Raw genomic sequence first — 16,709 nt, forward strand, 5'->3', positions numbered from 1 at the left:
GTTTGACATATGACAGGAAACAATGTATCATGTTCAACTGCATAAAAAGTGATTGATGATTCTCGACAGAAAATGCAACACAAACTGATTGGCATAAGAATAGCAAGAGTTTAAAGCTGCTTTGATAGAGTTTTCCATAGAAGACAACTAAGCTCACAAGTCTGAGAATGACAATAAACAACAAAAACATGAAGACGTACCATCATATTAATAGAGGTATTTGTCAAAACTGAATACTCATGTTTATTTTTCAGTGCTATGTTACCTTGTATTTTGATGTACTGAAAAAGAAACTAATCATTAGTTCCTTTGAATAAAAAGGTACTATTTGAATGACTCAACCTGGAGTGTAATAGAACGAATGCAGAAGAGCATGCTACTGTAGTTTTGTTATTATTATGAGACATTTGTTGTTGCAATAGCCTGCCAGCTGCAGCAATAACAGCCTGCGCTCCTGTGGCCGGGCCGGTGGCGGCACTTGAAGTGAATCGATTGCTGCACTCTGTAAATTCAATACAGAGCTGCAACTAAAAACTTAAGGCACGGCAGGCCTCTGAGGTAGGATTTGATTGTCCCCGCTTTACGATGTATTGACTGTGGGAGTGAATGGTCTGTGTAAAGCAGACCGTGTTATAAATGGGTAACGCTAAAGCGAGATCCAGATGCTTGAGGTTTGGTGTTAAGCAAAGCAAGACCCCTTTCTATTTTCATTTTGAAAATGGAGACCATTATGCAAACACACACATATACAGTTTCCATATCTTAGTCCTTAAGAGGTCAATTTTGAGGCAGTGTCTGATATGGTTAGGGTAGGGGCGAGGGATTTTATTCATCATGCGTTTGTGTTTATAATAAGCACATTGTGAGCTGTAAAATACTTTGCATGTCTTTGCTATGCACTTAGTGTCTTGCATTGTTTCCGTCACCCTGTTGTTTTCTACACAAAGAGAAAGTGTATCAGTGCTGCGTGTGTCTTAGCTCAATGTCAGATACTTTGAAAGAAATGATTGATCGAAGCTAGCTGTCAACTTTATCAGTCTGGACAGCCTTGAATCAAAAGGTCACTTGTGTTTTTCTTCACAGCTGTTTTACAAAGATCTGGTGTAAGCAAAGATCACTTAAATTGGTTTGCTCAACCTCATGGTATATGTATGTGTTTATAACTGTGTGTGTGTGGTGACACATGATAAATGTGGTGGTGCACGCCCGGCCCATTCTCATCCGTGCTCCCAGTGGCCTCTCTTTTTTCTCTTTCACTGTCACTTAATCTTTCTATCTCATGTTTCATCCCAAATCATGCTTTTTTTACTTCTGTCTTCATGTGCTTTTGCATGCGAAAGAAAAGTCAAAAATGAATGTGTCCATCGTTGTTTGTCCTAGACAGACATGAGATATCACGAAGAGCAAATTGTGATGTCACATGCCTTTACCTACATTTTAGCAATGCTATAAAAAAGTCTGGGATTTCGATGTAAAAATTTCGCATTAAATACTTTCAGGATTTAAAGGTGCTCTAAGCGAATTCACGTGTTTTAGACCATAAAATTTTTTTGTTACATACAGCAAACATCATCTCACTATTTGCTTGCTGCCTGTCTGCTGATCAAACTGTACAAAAACACGATCTCTGTAGACAACCCAGGCTCCACAAACTGCAATAAAAACAAAGTGGCCAAACCTACAAACAGAAACCATAACAAAGTGTTCCAGCCAATAAACAACAAGAAGGATTTGGGGGTGGGGGTTAGGCGCGTTCATGAAAGCACAGAAGGGAGGGGGAGGAGTTAGCTACGCTCCGTTTGTTTAAAAATAGTTCAAACATCAACAAAAAGTAAAGTCACACAGATTCGCTTAGAGCGCCTTTAAATATTTGAGCTCTTACTTTGTCAAAAGTTGTCCCATTTGTGTCATTTTGATTCCTCCTAAGGAATTTTGAGCGAAAGATCCGAGACCAAATTGACGCTGAAATAAAACATAGCTGAGAACAAAATTTTGAATTCTAAGCTTTAATAGACTTAAGGTTTCAGCAGTTACAACATAAACAAGCGGCGTCCGTGGTCTACACGTAACTTACGGTAAACTCCGCTAAGAATAAATAACAACAAAGTACTTTAAATGTAGTTTATTTATATAACAAGCAAAAAAACAACACATAGGTTACCTAGGAAACCAAAACATTTGTTATTTTCGACTAAGTATTTGTTAAAGAGTTCAGTTTAGCAAATAGTCAGACCATTAAAAAACAAAAATCGGAAGTAAAGGTCGGACCAGACGTGCGTCCGATGAAACGGTCTATAGAGCATCAGAAATTTCCTCAGGGTTTTACCACATACAGTACTATTTATTTTTTCTCCTTGCCTCACCTGTTCACCCCACCTTCCCTCTCTTGCTCCCATTCCCCCTTTCCTTTTCTCCTTAGGTTTATTGAATTACAGAGTCAATCATGTTAGATTTTCCAGACAATGCATTTAAAGGTTGCTCAGTACGGAGCGGTGCCTGCGGAGCGCTGTGTCCCTGTATGAATCGTAACCCTCACGGTCAACCCAGATGCTCTTCTGTATATTGATGGATGAACATGAATCCTTTCAGGCACAGATGACCTCATAGAAATATCTCTCATGGCTGGAATCATTACCATGGTACCACCACTGCCACCAACTGTTCAGTGAGTCATGTTTTGAAAGTAAAGTATGCCGATTGTGTGTTTGTGTATACCATTAAACACACAGAGCACACAAACGTGTGTCCCGAGTAGTCACACAAATCTATTGCTTTACCCCTTTACGACTCTTTTGGACACTTTTATTACTTTAAGGTCAGGTCTGTCTCATTCAGTGTTTTTTGCAGTGCTGCTCAGTGATGCTGGTGCGCTGCTGTTGAATCTGAACCAACCCAAAAGATTCAGAATGAACAAGTGATCTAATAAAGAGTTTGGATGAGTCTAATAAATACTAAACAGTTACTTAACTAACATCTGACTCATATACACATTCACAAAATAGTTGTTGTATTCAAGGGCACATATTATGCCCATTTTTACAAGATGTAATATTAGTCCTATGTGTTTTGTGAAGTTAAAAAAATTATTTCAGTAATTAAAACGCAAAATGCTGGATACAAGAAGTGTGCATCTTTTTTGAAAATGCATGTTTTTAATATTTTACCTATAACAGAACAAAAAGTTATAACATACAGTAGTGTGCAAAAGTCTTAGGCCACAATGCCAGAATTAGATTTCCGCTTTAGAGGTGCGCGCAAAAAAAAAACGTGCGAGTAAAATATTGTAATCTTAAATATTTAAATTGATCAATCGGGCCAGTGACTGTTGCACCGCTGCTAACAACACACATTAATTTTAACATGTTTGTAATAATTCTTACCAATGATGCACAGAGAAATCCCTTATGTTTCACTAAATTATGTAACAGAATTCCAGCAACGTTGGTATGCAAAGGCGCCTTTTAGAGCAGTGTCTGGTGTGCATTTTTTATTTTAATCGCGCATACGCACCTGCGCACCCGTTCTGTGCACCCCTGGTCATTACGCCAATTCTACATCATGGAACATGCGCAATGCGTCCCAGTTTCAGTTATCAATCCGATCAAGTGTTTACTAAAGCAATAAACCCCAAGAAGCAGTGGGCCACCAGTGCATTTTACAACAGCTAAGGGGCGTTGTTAGGCACGACGCGAAGCGGAGTGCCTAAAACCCCCTTAGCTGTTATAAAATGCACTGGTAACCCAACGCTTCGAGGGGTTTATTGCGTTTATAAAACGGTTACTTCATATGCATAACGTTAGCGGGATTTTATAAAATAAAACACAAATAAGTTGTAATTATATTAGTACAAATATTACTCTTCCGCCAAACAAAGTAGTTCCTCAGAATCAAGTGTGGCTGCAACAGAGCGCAGTTCACAAACAACACAGACGCAGCAAAGGCGCAATGAAAATATGATTAAAGACTGTGGTGTTTATTTTTATATATCAACATTCATCTAAAATATACATAAACATTTATATTGTGCAACTGTTGAAGTGATGATCAAATATGCTTGGAAGCATTCTTAACTCTTTCCCCGTCAGCGTTTTTTTTTTAAGTTGCCACCCAGTTTTAGTTGAATGCCTTACAGAAAAATTTTCTTCTTTAAATAAACATAAAATATCAAATGAAAGAACAGTTTCCAACAACATCAAAAAGCGTTTCATCCTACCTTAATTTGTTCTCTTATCAGTTATCACCTCTCAAATTTTCAGCTAAATGCGGAGATAATTCCATTTTTGTGAGGAACTTTGTAAGAGATCAGATTCAGAGCCTGATCAAAACACACGTCACGCTAAATCCACCACAACGCTGTTGTGTCGAGTGAATGCCTCAGTGTTTAAGTTGGGTAAGAATGCCATCTTGTGGATAATAGCGGAAATATCAATAAGACAAAAAAACCTCAGAGAACGTTTTCTCTTTATTGACGAAATGTTTTATTTATTGACATTTATCTGGATATCGCCATAATTGTGCAAAGGTAGAAAAATTAAAAAATTATTAAAGACTGTGGTGTTTATTTTCATAAATCAGTACGCAGCAACAGTGGCGTAGTGATACTTGTGATGCGGTCTGAACCGTGGGTTTACCGGGGTATTTTATCACGGCTTAGAACGCGTTTCAACCAATCAGAATGAAGAACCAGAACGAGCCGTTTTATAAATGTCCTTTTGAGTGGATTACAAAAAGTATAAACCTAAATTTGATTTTTAATCAGTTTGGCTCTTTTTATTCCGACTGAGGTGATTACATGGAGCATTTTCATTCGGATTGAACAATAAAATTGAGCCTTTTCGGTTAAAATAGATCTGATTCCTGTGTACACAGTCTTAAGGGGGTTGCACACCGGACGCGCCGCGCTGTTCTAAAAAAATCGAACACATTGTTTTCTATGAGTATACGCACACCGGTGCCGACAAGTGGTGCCTGTCCGCGGCTCCCAGCTACGACTCAGGAAGTTGCTCAAATCCCTTTCGCGCTACAGAGCCCACTCACATAGTTTAACATTAAATAACATCATATTTGTCACAAATCATTAACGATTAACATTGGCTGCTAACGTATATTTAGCATTTTTAAGGAGACACTATCTGACTAAGCTTGTGCTATTTAATGTGCACTTCCGGTTCACAATACCGCCAAGTTGTCCTAGATGCGACTCGATGCGGCTGGGCGCTGAGCTGCACGTCCGGTGTGCGACCCCCTTCAGACAATAGTATCTTAAGCCGCATTAGCGCTACAACGTGCTAACAAACACATTTAAAAAAGCTTTTGGGGGAAAATTTTCCAGTCAGTGGCTGTGGGTGGAGCTTTGTTTGTGTGATGTCACATTAACAAGAGAATTAACACAGCATGTCCAGTGGCGGAGCTAGACTTTTAAAATAGGGGTGGCAAGGTATTATTTTGGGGGGTCAATATACAAAGTGTTCAATACACTAAAAATAAATAATTTTCCACAAAATGTATATAGATTAAAGTTGTTTATTTTCCAAAATGTACACAATTATATATGTATTAAGTATACAGCAAAAATAGAACAACTGGGACTGGGATCTGTTTGGCCCTGATCTGCACCTGACTTTTGCTTCTTTAGAAAGTAGTTGGTAATATCGCCTTGTCTCTTCATTCTAAATGAAAACTTGGTTACACACCTCATAAAGAAACCAAAATTTGGAACAATTTGCTTGTTATTATTTACCATAAGCACACCGTTACTAATAATACAAATACTAAAGTAATACATTATGACAAAATCTGAGTATAATGAGGTCTAGCCTATTTGACAACACAAGGAAAATTGCTTAAAGACGTCTAGACATGTTATGTTAAAGGAGGAGGGAACAAGTTTCCATAAACTTTAATGTAATGATGTAAATTGACTTCTGTCCCTCACATTAAGCTATGGAATGGCTTCAGATGATTTGTGAAATTATAATCCAATCCTCTCAGAACCAAGTCACCCAAACTGTCGTGAAAAAAGCGCGAGGCGTCGAAAAGCGCCCTGTTTACATCCCTGTACTATCTCCACAGTGGTTTTATTAAGTTTAATATGTTGCATTACACGTGCCAATATGAATAAGCCTACCTAATGTCTGTGATTGTTGCTGAACATTTGCTAACGACATGTTTTTTTATTGTTTTAAGCATCCTCACGCAGGCGTGACAGTATTAGTCAGTTTCACAAGACTAGTAATGCTCATTGAAGTTTTAATGCTAAGCACTACAGTGCAAGTCTCCCTTACTTCCCGTTAAAACAGTACTTTGTTTAATTTAACACCAATAAAAGCCGTACATGTAACGTTACATACCAGCAAAACGCTCTTCACCGGTCCTGTGTGTGCTGCCGCGTTATGTTTTGGAGCACGAAGGAGCTGCGTGTCAGCTTAACCAATAGGCTTGTTCGACTTCACTTTGACGTCATCCGCTGGCGGGTCTTGCGGCGCCGCATGAAGTCGAACAAGCCTAATGAAAAGTGTAGCAGCAACAGCATGCTTGAAGGATGCTCACACGTCCGTTGGGAGATTTGAGAAATGTTTGTAAAAATCAAACAGTGTAATGTTTTCAGCGGGGTGGCAACAGGGGTGGCAAGGACTTTGGCCCAATCCCATTTCTCTGTCTTACCCCTACCCCTTAGTTTTGCACGTTCACGAGAGCAATTGCCACCCCAACTAGCCCTCTGGCTCCGCCACTGAGCATGTCTGATGAGTCTGCTTTAGTTTAAAGGAATAGTCTGCTCATTTTCAATATTAAACTATGTTATTACCTTAACTAAGAATTGTTGATACATCCCTCTATCATCTGTGTGCGTGCACGTAAGCGCTGGAGCGCGCTGTGACACTTCGATAGCATTTAGCTTAGCCCCATTCATTCAATGGTATCAAACAGAGATAAAGTTAGAAGTGACCAAACACATCAATGTTTTTCCTATTTAAGACAAGTAGTTATACGAGCAAGTTTGGTGGAACAAAATAAAACGTAGCGCTTTTCTAAGCGGATTTAAAAGAGGAACTATATTGTATGGCGTAATAGCACTTATGGGAGTACTTCGACTCGGCGCAGTAACACCCTCCCTCTCCCATTATGAGAGGGAGAAGGGGAGCGGACTTTTCAGGCGAGTCGAAGTACTCCCAAAAATGCTATTATGCCATAAAATATAGTTCCTCTTTTGAGTCCGCTTGGAAAGGCGCTGCGTTTTGTTTTGTGCCACCAAACTTGCTCGTGTGGCTGCTCGTCTTGAATGGGAGGGGCGTTGATGTGTTTGGTAACTTCTAACTTTATCTCTGTTTGATACCATTGAATGAATGGGGCTAAGCTAAATGCTATTGAAGTGTCACAGAGCGCTCCAGCGCTTGCGTGCACGCGCACAGATGATGGAGGGATGTGTCGGCAATTCTTGGTTGAGGTAGTAACATGGTTTAGTATTGAAAATGAGTAGACTATTCCTTTAATGGGGATTAAAACTGAAGTAGAGGGTTGATTTTTTTTCATTGTATGGTTGTTGTGTTTACACACAACAAAAATGTATGATTTTCCATAATATGTGCCCTTTAAATGTGCATACAGTATGTCACAAACATTTCATGGTGTAACACGAAACTATTATAGGGGTTACTCTGGTATAAATTGATTATTTTGTTTGTAATAATTTTTTTCTGTTTATGTGAAAGTTTTTTTTGCTTCTTTTTTATTTTCTCCTAAAAAATGTATATTTCTCTCTTAAGTCAACATCTCTATTTTCTCCTAAAGAATTTATATTTCTCTCTTAAGTCAACATCTCTATCTCATAATAAAGTAATTGTAATGTAACTTTGGCATGGTTCACAGTGTGCTGTATACTGTATGTCATTTAAAATAATGCGACCCTGGAGTCCGTGAATGTGCAGAGAATAAACATAACGATAGCTTATCGTCTGTAATCTCTGTTATGGCTTATGTCTGACATTCACCTCTGTGTCCTTCTGTATGTTGAGACAGTACATTTATCACTAAAGGCCCAACAATGACCTTGTGAGAGACCTGCACCTCTTCATTTACTCTCTCGCTCTCTGTCTCTCTCTTTCTCTCTTTTTGTTTTCCCTCTACCATTTTTGTATATGTTCGTTTGCTATCCAGTCTCTCGAGTCCTCTCTTACTGTAGTTGTACGAAAGTTGTCGTCCTCAGCTTCACTGTCTTTCGTTTGCATGACACTCGTGTACTGAAGCATAATTATCCCCCCCCACCTACCCATGAGAGGGGCTCCATAAGCCCTACTTTAATTACCCACCAATTTGGACGGATTTACGCTCTCTCACATGCCAAAACATTCTTATTTCTCGTTTATCCCTGTGGTTAAAGGGCATAGCTGTCAAACTGACCACAATTCACGGTGATATTAAGTGTTTAGCAGTCAACTGAGCAGACTGGTACAGCTCTGTTCCTTTCGAAATAACACGGGCTAACTGCTGATTAAGGATTTAAAAGATAAAGTTGAGATCCCCGTGCTGGGTGGTCCTGTAAATGATTCAAGTGAACGGACTGCTGGTGAGCCAACTGCTCACTGTAATTTTGATGTGTTTTCCAATCACAATCGGTAATGCTTGGCACCGCATTTCAATTTTATATCATATCCTCCACTCTGATGAATCTGATATCCGTGCTATAACCATTAGACGAAAATCGCATTTAGTCGTTATGCTAGGCATTTTTTCCTATTTGCTAATGCATACTTCAGTTTTTTTGCATGAATCAAAATAGTAGGAATGATAAAAATGTGTGTTTCATACCTCGAATCCTTTCAAAAATGTATGTATTTTGTCATAGAGGCTGTGCATAAAAGAGATACCAAGATACTGGGAAACAGATTCTTTCAAATGATGAATTTAATGTATCATGACATCAACTTTTATGTGGATATTCGAAAGAAAATGTCCAGTTAAAGTGATTTTCTGAGTTTCTGAGAAAAGACCACTAAAACCCAGACTATGCATCTGGTCTCTCTTTGTGACGCTTCACGTGTGCTTTCACATCCTTTCTCTAATGAAGTCACCCTTGCTTTCTCTGAATATTTCTCTCACGCTCCCTCTCTTCTCCCCTCCCCATGACCCTGACTTCCTTTCTGGCCCACTAAAGGTGTTTGTCTGTGAGCGGCGTTGAGGATTACCTTTCCATCAGTAAAAGAATGAGGTGTGAAAAGCAATCTGAGGAACGCCACGCCGACTGATATGGAACTTTGGCGGATGCAATTATGCCTATGACAGATCATTTCTGACCTGATCCCCGGCCTCTCCGGGTGGCAGCCCGAAACTGCTGTTGTTTTGTTTTGCTTGCGTGTCATGTGAAATGTGAAAACCTTTGGCGAGGGAGTAGTGACACAGCAAACTTTCTCATTTTTCTCTCCTGTCTATAGAGTTCTGCTCTTTAGTAATGAAAGTGTTAGGGAGGAAAGACTTCTCCTCCTTTTTAAAATTCTCTTTCTTTCTCTGGTTAGGCATTCTTCCCAAGGTTGGTTGCTCAGTGAGACCAGCATATTTGCTCTGGTGGAGGCCTTTGTGCAGAGATGCAAAGATCTGATAGAGGTGAGCAAACATGAGAAATTATGTTACAATTGCAAAGACATACAGTGTTTGGGTGGTTCATTGCAATGAATCTTTTTGTTTGTTCACTGGTTCTTTTGAGTCATCATCGTTGTTCCCACTTCACAGTTTATTTATGCTCTGCAGTATAATTAAAGGAGTAGTCAATTTTCTTAAAAAAAATCCAGATAATTTGTTCACCACCATGTCATCCAAAATGTTGATGTCTTTCTTTGTTCAGTCGAGAAGAAATGATGTTTTTTGAGGAAAACATTCCAGGATTTTTCTCATTTTAATAGACTTTAATGGACACCAACACGTAACACAGTTTAAAATTGCAGTTTCAAAGGACTCTAAACGATTCCAAACGAGGCATAAGGATCTTAACTAGCGAAACGATTGTCATTTTTGACAAGAAAAATAAAAAATATGCACTTTTAAACCACAACTTCTCGTCTATCTCCGGTCATGGGACCCGCCAGCGCGACCTCACGTAATTCCGTAGTTACATAGAAAGGTCACGTGTTAGATATATGAAACGCACATTTGCGGACCGTTTTAAACAATAAACTGACACAAAGACATTAATTAGTATAATTCGACATTAGGCCTGGGGCGGTAACCGGATTACCGCCATACCGCGGTAACGTGACCCATGCCGCGGCTCTAAGCTCCTCACCGTCATAACCGCAAAAAAAAAAAATCTTGAAACATTGGCCTGCACTTGTGTGTATATGTGGGGATGTTATACACGCAGCTTGTTAACAACCGCAACTTGTTAACTGAATATTAAATGATATGATTTTAATATTAAATTGTCATTGAGTAGAAATACAGGTGACGTGGTCTGTCACTCGTTTAAAGTAATACAAACATTTTATCTAATTTGAACGTGCAAACAGCCGCAACAGATCAACAACAGAATCAGGTTTCATACATTATCAAATTTTCACGCAACATAAAGAGCACGCGATCAGTCCGAGGATTAATATCCAAAGAGGTTAGATTGTCTCTTTTTCATCTAGCCTACAACAGTGGCCCTTTCTAAAGCAGGACACATTTCAAAAAGTTTTGCTTTTGCGTCTTCTTTCTCTGTTTGTGGAAAAAGAAAGATGTTTATGGTAAGGGTCGAAGAAAGAAGTGGTCTGTCCGAGCACGCGAGACAGAGGCGGACTGCCCGGGTGCGCGCGAGACAGACGGACCGCGTCATCTTGCACACACACACGCGTCTCCATGCAGCTTCCCAGCTATACTCAAGCACGGACACATATGCAGTACAAGTGATTTCTCATACGAATGGTTATTTTACCAGACCGTCATGGCAGCAATAATTTGCGTCATTTACAGGCTATTCACAAATTAAGGATAGAAAAGTGGCGAAATGTATTCACTTTACATGTTCCTTAAGAAATTTGCACGCGTTTTGTATTGAAGATAAATAAATCATGCATGTTATTTAACTCGTTGTCTTGCCAATAAACCGCAAAACCGCGGGAATTTGTTGATTACCGACCGCGGTTAAAAAAAATACAAACCGGCCCAGCCCTATTCGACATACAACAACGTGGGAATAGTTCTCTTTCTCAACACTGGGACGTAGTTACGCATACGTCAACCGTGACCTCTTGACTTGATGATGTATTGCGTGAGGTCGCGCTGGCGCGTCACATGACCAGAGATAGACAAGAAGTTGTGGTTTAAAAGTGCATATTTTTCTTGTCAAAAATGACAATTGTTTCGCTAGATAAGACCTTTATGCGTTTAGAGTCCTTTGAAACTCAGTTGAAACTGCAATTTTAAACTGGATTAAATTGTTACGTGTTGGGGTCAATTAAAGTTTTTTTAAATGGACTAATTAGAGGTCTACACGGAAGACCCGAAGACCCGGGACCCGTACCGGTTCGGGTCTATATTTTAAATGATCAGCCGGGTCCAGGTCGGGTCTCAATCTATTACTTCGGGTCCCGGGTCTGTTTAACATTGTGCGTAATACCCGAGGTCAATCGGACTCGGAGAACACACACTCACATTTAAATAAAATATTTCAAAAACAGCAACAAAAACTTAGATGAACTGTCGCATACATTTTTTCTATGACGTTAAAATTGCGTTAAAAAGTTTATATTTGGTTGCTCCAACCAGGCAGCTAACGCGCATGTACTCTTTTAATGTTTCTCTGGCTACCAGTCAGGAGCTTCTGCAGTGAGACGCAATGACTTTACCTTTGACAATTGGCTCTTTTATTTAAAAGGCGGGACCTATTCCGCCGTACCGCGCATTTTGCACTGACTTCTCTAATTTTTATAATAATATTATAAATTGACCGTCTTGCTGTTATATATAAAGTTTTAGCGACTCTGCTCAAAGAGCACAGAGATGATAGCAAAGAAGTAAAGCTAACGAAAGAAGCAATGGCACTGAACGAGCAATCGTTATTATAATCCAAATGGGCAAACATTATTAAGCAAGTTGACTCGATACACAACAAATGTAAAACTGCGTTATTAATCACCATGACTGTAAAGTGGACTTTGAAAGCTGGAATAAGCATTAAACATTTAAATCGTCAAGAGAGGAATAACATGGATGGAACTTTCATGGAAATAAGGATTGTGCATCACACAGTCAGGTACAAAGAGGGAGAAGACTAACTTCTATGGGTAAGACAGAAAGTTAGATTTTCGCAACTTGTTTATTGACTTATTAATAACATTTAGCTAAGGAATATTTGCCGGTCGGGTCTGTGTCTTCCCGGACGGGTTCGGGTCCAGATTTTAAATAATAGACGGGTCTTCGTCGGATCCGGGTCCAGCTTTTAAATAATAGATGGTTTCGGGACGGTTCCAGCTTTCAAAACAACAGACGGGTCCGGGTCGGTTCAGTGTAGCACATTTGCGGGTCTGATCGGGTTCGGGTAGGAATTTTTGGACCCGTGTAGACCTCTAGGACTAATCCTTTAAAGTTTGTGCACAATTGGGCATGCCTGAATTTAAATGAGTCATCTACACACATAGTCTGGAGTAAATTGATAAAAATGTATTTTACCGAAAACTTTGTGTTCCACAATTTTCTTTTTTGTGTAGTCTTAGACCCGCCGTTGGGTTTGCAAAATGTTAGGGGTTAACTCCTGAAGTAATTTATTAAAGTTGAATGATGACTAAAGGTTTTTCAAATCAGTTGGACTGAATCAATCATTCAAGAGACTTGACTCAAAAGAATAAATCATTTGCGAATCTGACATTGCTAATATGCAAAAAACCTCAGTAATTCATATATATTTACAGCGTTCCTGTCTATGCTGAGATATGTATTTTTATACAACTTGTCTTTTTTATATTTATTTAAAGAGGACATGTTTAAGTGCTATAATTGGGTCCCCAGTGCTTCTATCAACCTAGAAAATGTGAAAAAGATCAACCCAGTAACTTAGTTTTGGTAAACTAAAACTATTCTCTGCAAGCATGTGGAAAAATAGGTCATTGAAATTTTGCTCCCCTTGTGATGTCAAAAAAGGATTATACCAGCCCATTATTTTTGCAACCACAGCACTGCCATTTATTGCAGAGATCAACTCATTTGCATTTAAAAGGACACACCTAAAAAAAATCACATTTTTGCTCACACCTACAAAGTGGCAATTTTAACATTTTATATTAAATTATCTGTGGGGTATTTTGAGCTAAAACTTCACATACTGTACATACTCTGGAGATACCAAAGATTGACATATTTGACATCTTAAAAAAGTCTTATGAAATGTCCCCTTTAAGCACTTTTAAAGTGTTATGACTATGTGCTCCTTGTTTCACTTTTCATGTTTTTATAATCGTGTTCTTTCACTCTCGGGTTTATATACGTCTCTCTCCCTTTCTTTCTTAGGTGTGTGAGTGCCAGCAGCAGTTTGCTCGCCGTGAGGAGGGCGAGCAGGCTCAGTTGCCTTGCTTTGCTGGGAGTCAGGGGTTGGAGGTCACTCAGAACCTGTTGCACATAGAGGCAACCTTTGACAAGAACCGGCAGGGCCTGGGCTCTGTTAAGGACATCCTGGACGTCAGGAACACATCTTGGCATGATGGCTACACCAGGTGCGAGAGAGAGAGATCCTGTGAAATAACTTACTTCGGTTTTACAAGAGCTACAATTGAGCTCATAAAATCTTTGTCCATGTGGCTCTTAATTATGGGCGGAGGCAGAGGGTGTTCGGGGTGGCACTGGACCCCCTGACATCTGACTGGCCACTAAGGGTCAAAATGTAATAAATCCATGACAATTTTTTTGCTATAAATCTATTGAATCAATATATAAATGTGCATTCATCTTTGTCATGTTATATTCATTTAGTTGACTAGTGGTATCCACTGATTAAAAAGCCGTGATAAAATACACCGGTAGCCCCACGGTTCAGACCACATTACATAAGTATCACTGCTCCACTGTTGCTGCGTACTGATTTATGAAAATAAACACCACAGTCTTTAATCATATTTTTAATTGGTCTACAATTGCACAATTAATGGCAATATCCAGATAAATGTCAATAAATATCGTTGAGTCATCTCGTCGATAAAGAGAAAACGTTGTCTGAGGAGTTTATAACTCAAGTTCATACATCCGCTATTATCCACTGGGTGGCGATCTTACCCAACTTAAACACTGACGCATTCACTGAAAACACTGTGTAGTACTGTTTATGGCTCTGAATCTAATCTCTTACTAAAGTTCTTCACAAAAATGGAATTATCTCCGCTTTTAGCTAAAAAAATTGAGAGGTGATAAGAGAACAAATGAAGGTAGGATGAAACGTTTTTTGTTTGAAAGTGGATGGTCTGTTCTTTCATTTGATATTTTATTTTATTTAAAGAAGATAATTTTTCTGCAAGGCATTAAACTAAAACTGGGTGGCAACTTAAAAAAAACAAAAAACCGCTGACGGGGAAAGAGTTGAGCATGCTTCCAAGCATATTTGATCATCACTTCAACAGTTGCACAATATAAATGTTAAGATATAAATTAGATGAATGGTGATTTATAAAATAAACACCACAGTCTTAAATCATATTTTAATTGTGTCTTTGCTGCGTCTGTGTTGGTTGGGAACTGCGCTCTGTTTCAGTCAAACTTGATTCAGAGGAAATACTTTGTTTTGCGGAAGAGTAATATTTGTACTAATATAATTACAACTTTGCATATAAAGTAACCATGTTATAAATGCAATAAACCCCTTGAAGCAGTGGGGTTACAGTGCATTTTGAAACAGCTAAGGGGGTTTTAGGCACTCCGCTTCACGTCGTGCCTAACAACGCCCCTTAGCTGTTATAAAATGCACTGGTAACCCACTGCTTCTTGGGGTTTATTGCTTTATTAATGGCATTAATCAAAACACTTACTTTGTGATATTAATAACACTGTCATTGCTGCCGTCATTCTTGGGACGTCGTCGTTGAACGTTTTTGACAGCGATCAGCTGTAAAATGTTTCGGTCCTGCTCGATTTTTGTTGACTTCGAGTAAAATAATGGAAAGTTTTTCATAAGATCCCCTGTGGTCAGTGTGTTAGCATGACAGAAGCTTGATGCTGTCGTGTGAGAACAAGCAACAGCCTCTCGCGTAAATAATTCTATTTTAATTGCTTACGTTTCTTCCCCGCCACAGAAAACTACCACAGGTTTATCAATGCCATCAAAAGTATTATTTTGTCTTTGTTTGTTTGTTGATCACAAAGTACTAAGTAGATGAGGAAAACTAGGATTCTGTGTGTATTCAAAGGGCCGCTATTATTGTTTACAATGCGTGGAATGGTGCGCTGTGATTTGTTGAGCGGATTTATTGCATTCTGCAGACTGGCATTTTGGAAAATAAGGAAGAAAAGATGACAGAATAACACGGCGGATATCGGATTTTGCATAAAATTAAGAATTGACTTTTTAATAGTGACCTGATACAATACTGACTTTGGTGGTAACAATTTTATTTTTTTAAATGTCGTTTATCGTGTTTTTGTAACATACTCTTCAAATACTACATAATGATTTCATTGTAGGCTGAATAAAGTCTATACTTATATAATATTAGCCTAGATTTGCCTTTTACAACAAAATGCAACACCAAGTTGAATCAATCTTTATACTGTATGATTATTAGATTCACCATGTTGGACTGGACTGCTGCCTCGAACATAAAAACGCGATGTGCATCTTGCTTCATACCCACTGATAAGCGTGCATGCACAGCTAGAGCTTAAACGAGTTCACATTTAGGGGTCTCATGTGCGTAGGATCCTTACTAAAAGTCTACGTACGCACAAAAGCCAAAAATGGCAAACGGCAAAAATATTAAGACTTATACAACAAAGCAATGTTCCCTTTATAAATCACAGATCACCTGCAAGTGTGCGTACATGAATCATCCTCAGATCCCACCCTGCAAGCCCATTCTCCCATTAAGTTTGTTTTTTTATAGATCACAACCTTTGCGTGGGAACTGGCGTACGCACGTTTCCAGACCTGTTTTGTGCACACGCACATTTAATAAATGAGACCCCAGATATTTTTGCTTAAATGGACAAATACTCATGTCAAAATAGTAGTGTAAGAATCATAGTAAACAATTGATCACTCAATTTCTGTCTCCAAAGTGTTACCTGCATTGTTGTGTTTTAGTTGGCCCAAACTTGACTCAAATATAAAAAATGGGTTTGCTCAACTAGCTTTATAGTTCATTTAACTAAAATGTTTTATTCAGTTAAATATTTGAAAACTTGTTTATGCATATTTTTAAAAACAGAAGATGACAAAATAAGGCCAGATCACAGAGACAGGCTTACAATATAACAATAACATTTTAGCAAAAAAGTCATATTTGTAATATGTATAAATACGTCTATTTTAGTTCGAGAGTAGCTATATTTAAATGTAAAAGTGAAACGTCCATCAGTCATCGGCTTCAATTGGGGGAGGTTTTGTTTTGTTTCGCCTCGTCACACACATTCGATGTGGACAAGGTGTAAGTTTCCGTGCCAGTCCTTCCTGTTCTCATTTATATTCATGAGTGTCGTTTCAAGCTGCCTATATTGGCCTGCTGGCCTGTTGGGGATTTCCATACATGTCATATTAGCATATC

The 16,709-nt window shown here is 38.8% G+C and overlaps 1 protein-coding gene across 1 annotated transcript in view; it reads left to right on the forward strand.

Annotated features, from left to right (window-relative positions):
* The window catches only part of dnah2 (dynein, axonemal, heavy chain 2), a 282,596-nt gene that overhangs the window by 48,276 nt on the left and 217,611 nt on the right, over positions 1 to 16,709 (forward strand). The window contains exons 10-11 of the mRNA XM_055198209.2: positions 9,510 to 9,597; positions 13,474 to 13,676. Of these exons, the coding sequence (XP_055054184.2) occupies positions 9,510 to 9,597; positions 13,474 to 13,676 (291 nt within the window). The remainder of the gene's footprint in view (positions 1 to 9,509; positions 9,598 to 13,473; positions 13,677 to 16,709) is intronic.

Source organism: Misgurnus anguillicaudatus, chromosome 21 (genome assembly GCF_027580225.2).
Source record: "Misgurnus anguillicaudatus chromosome 21, ASM2758022v2, whole genome shotgun sequence".
NCBI classification, from domain to species: Eukaryota; Metazoa; Chordata; class Actinopteri; order Cypriniformes; family Cobitidae; genus Misgurnus; species Misgurnus anguillicaudatus.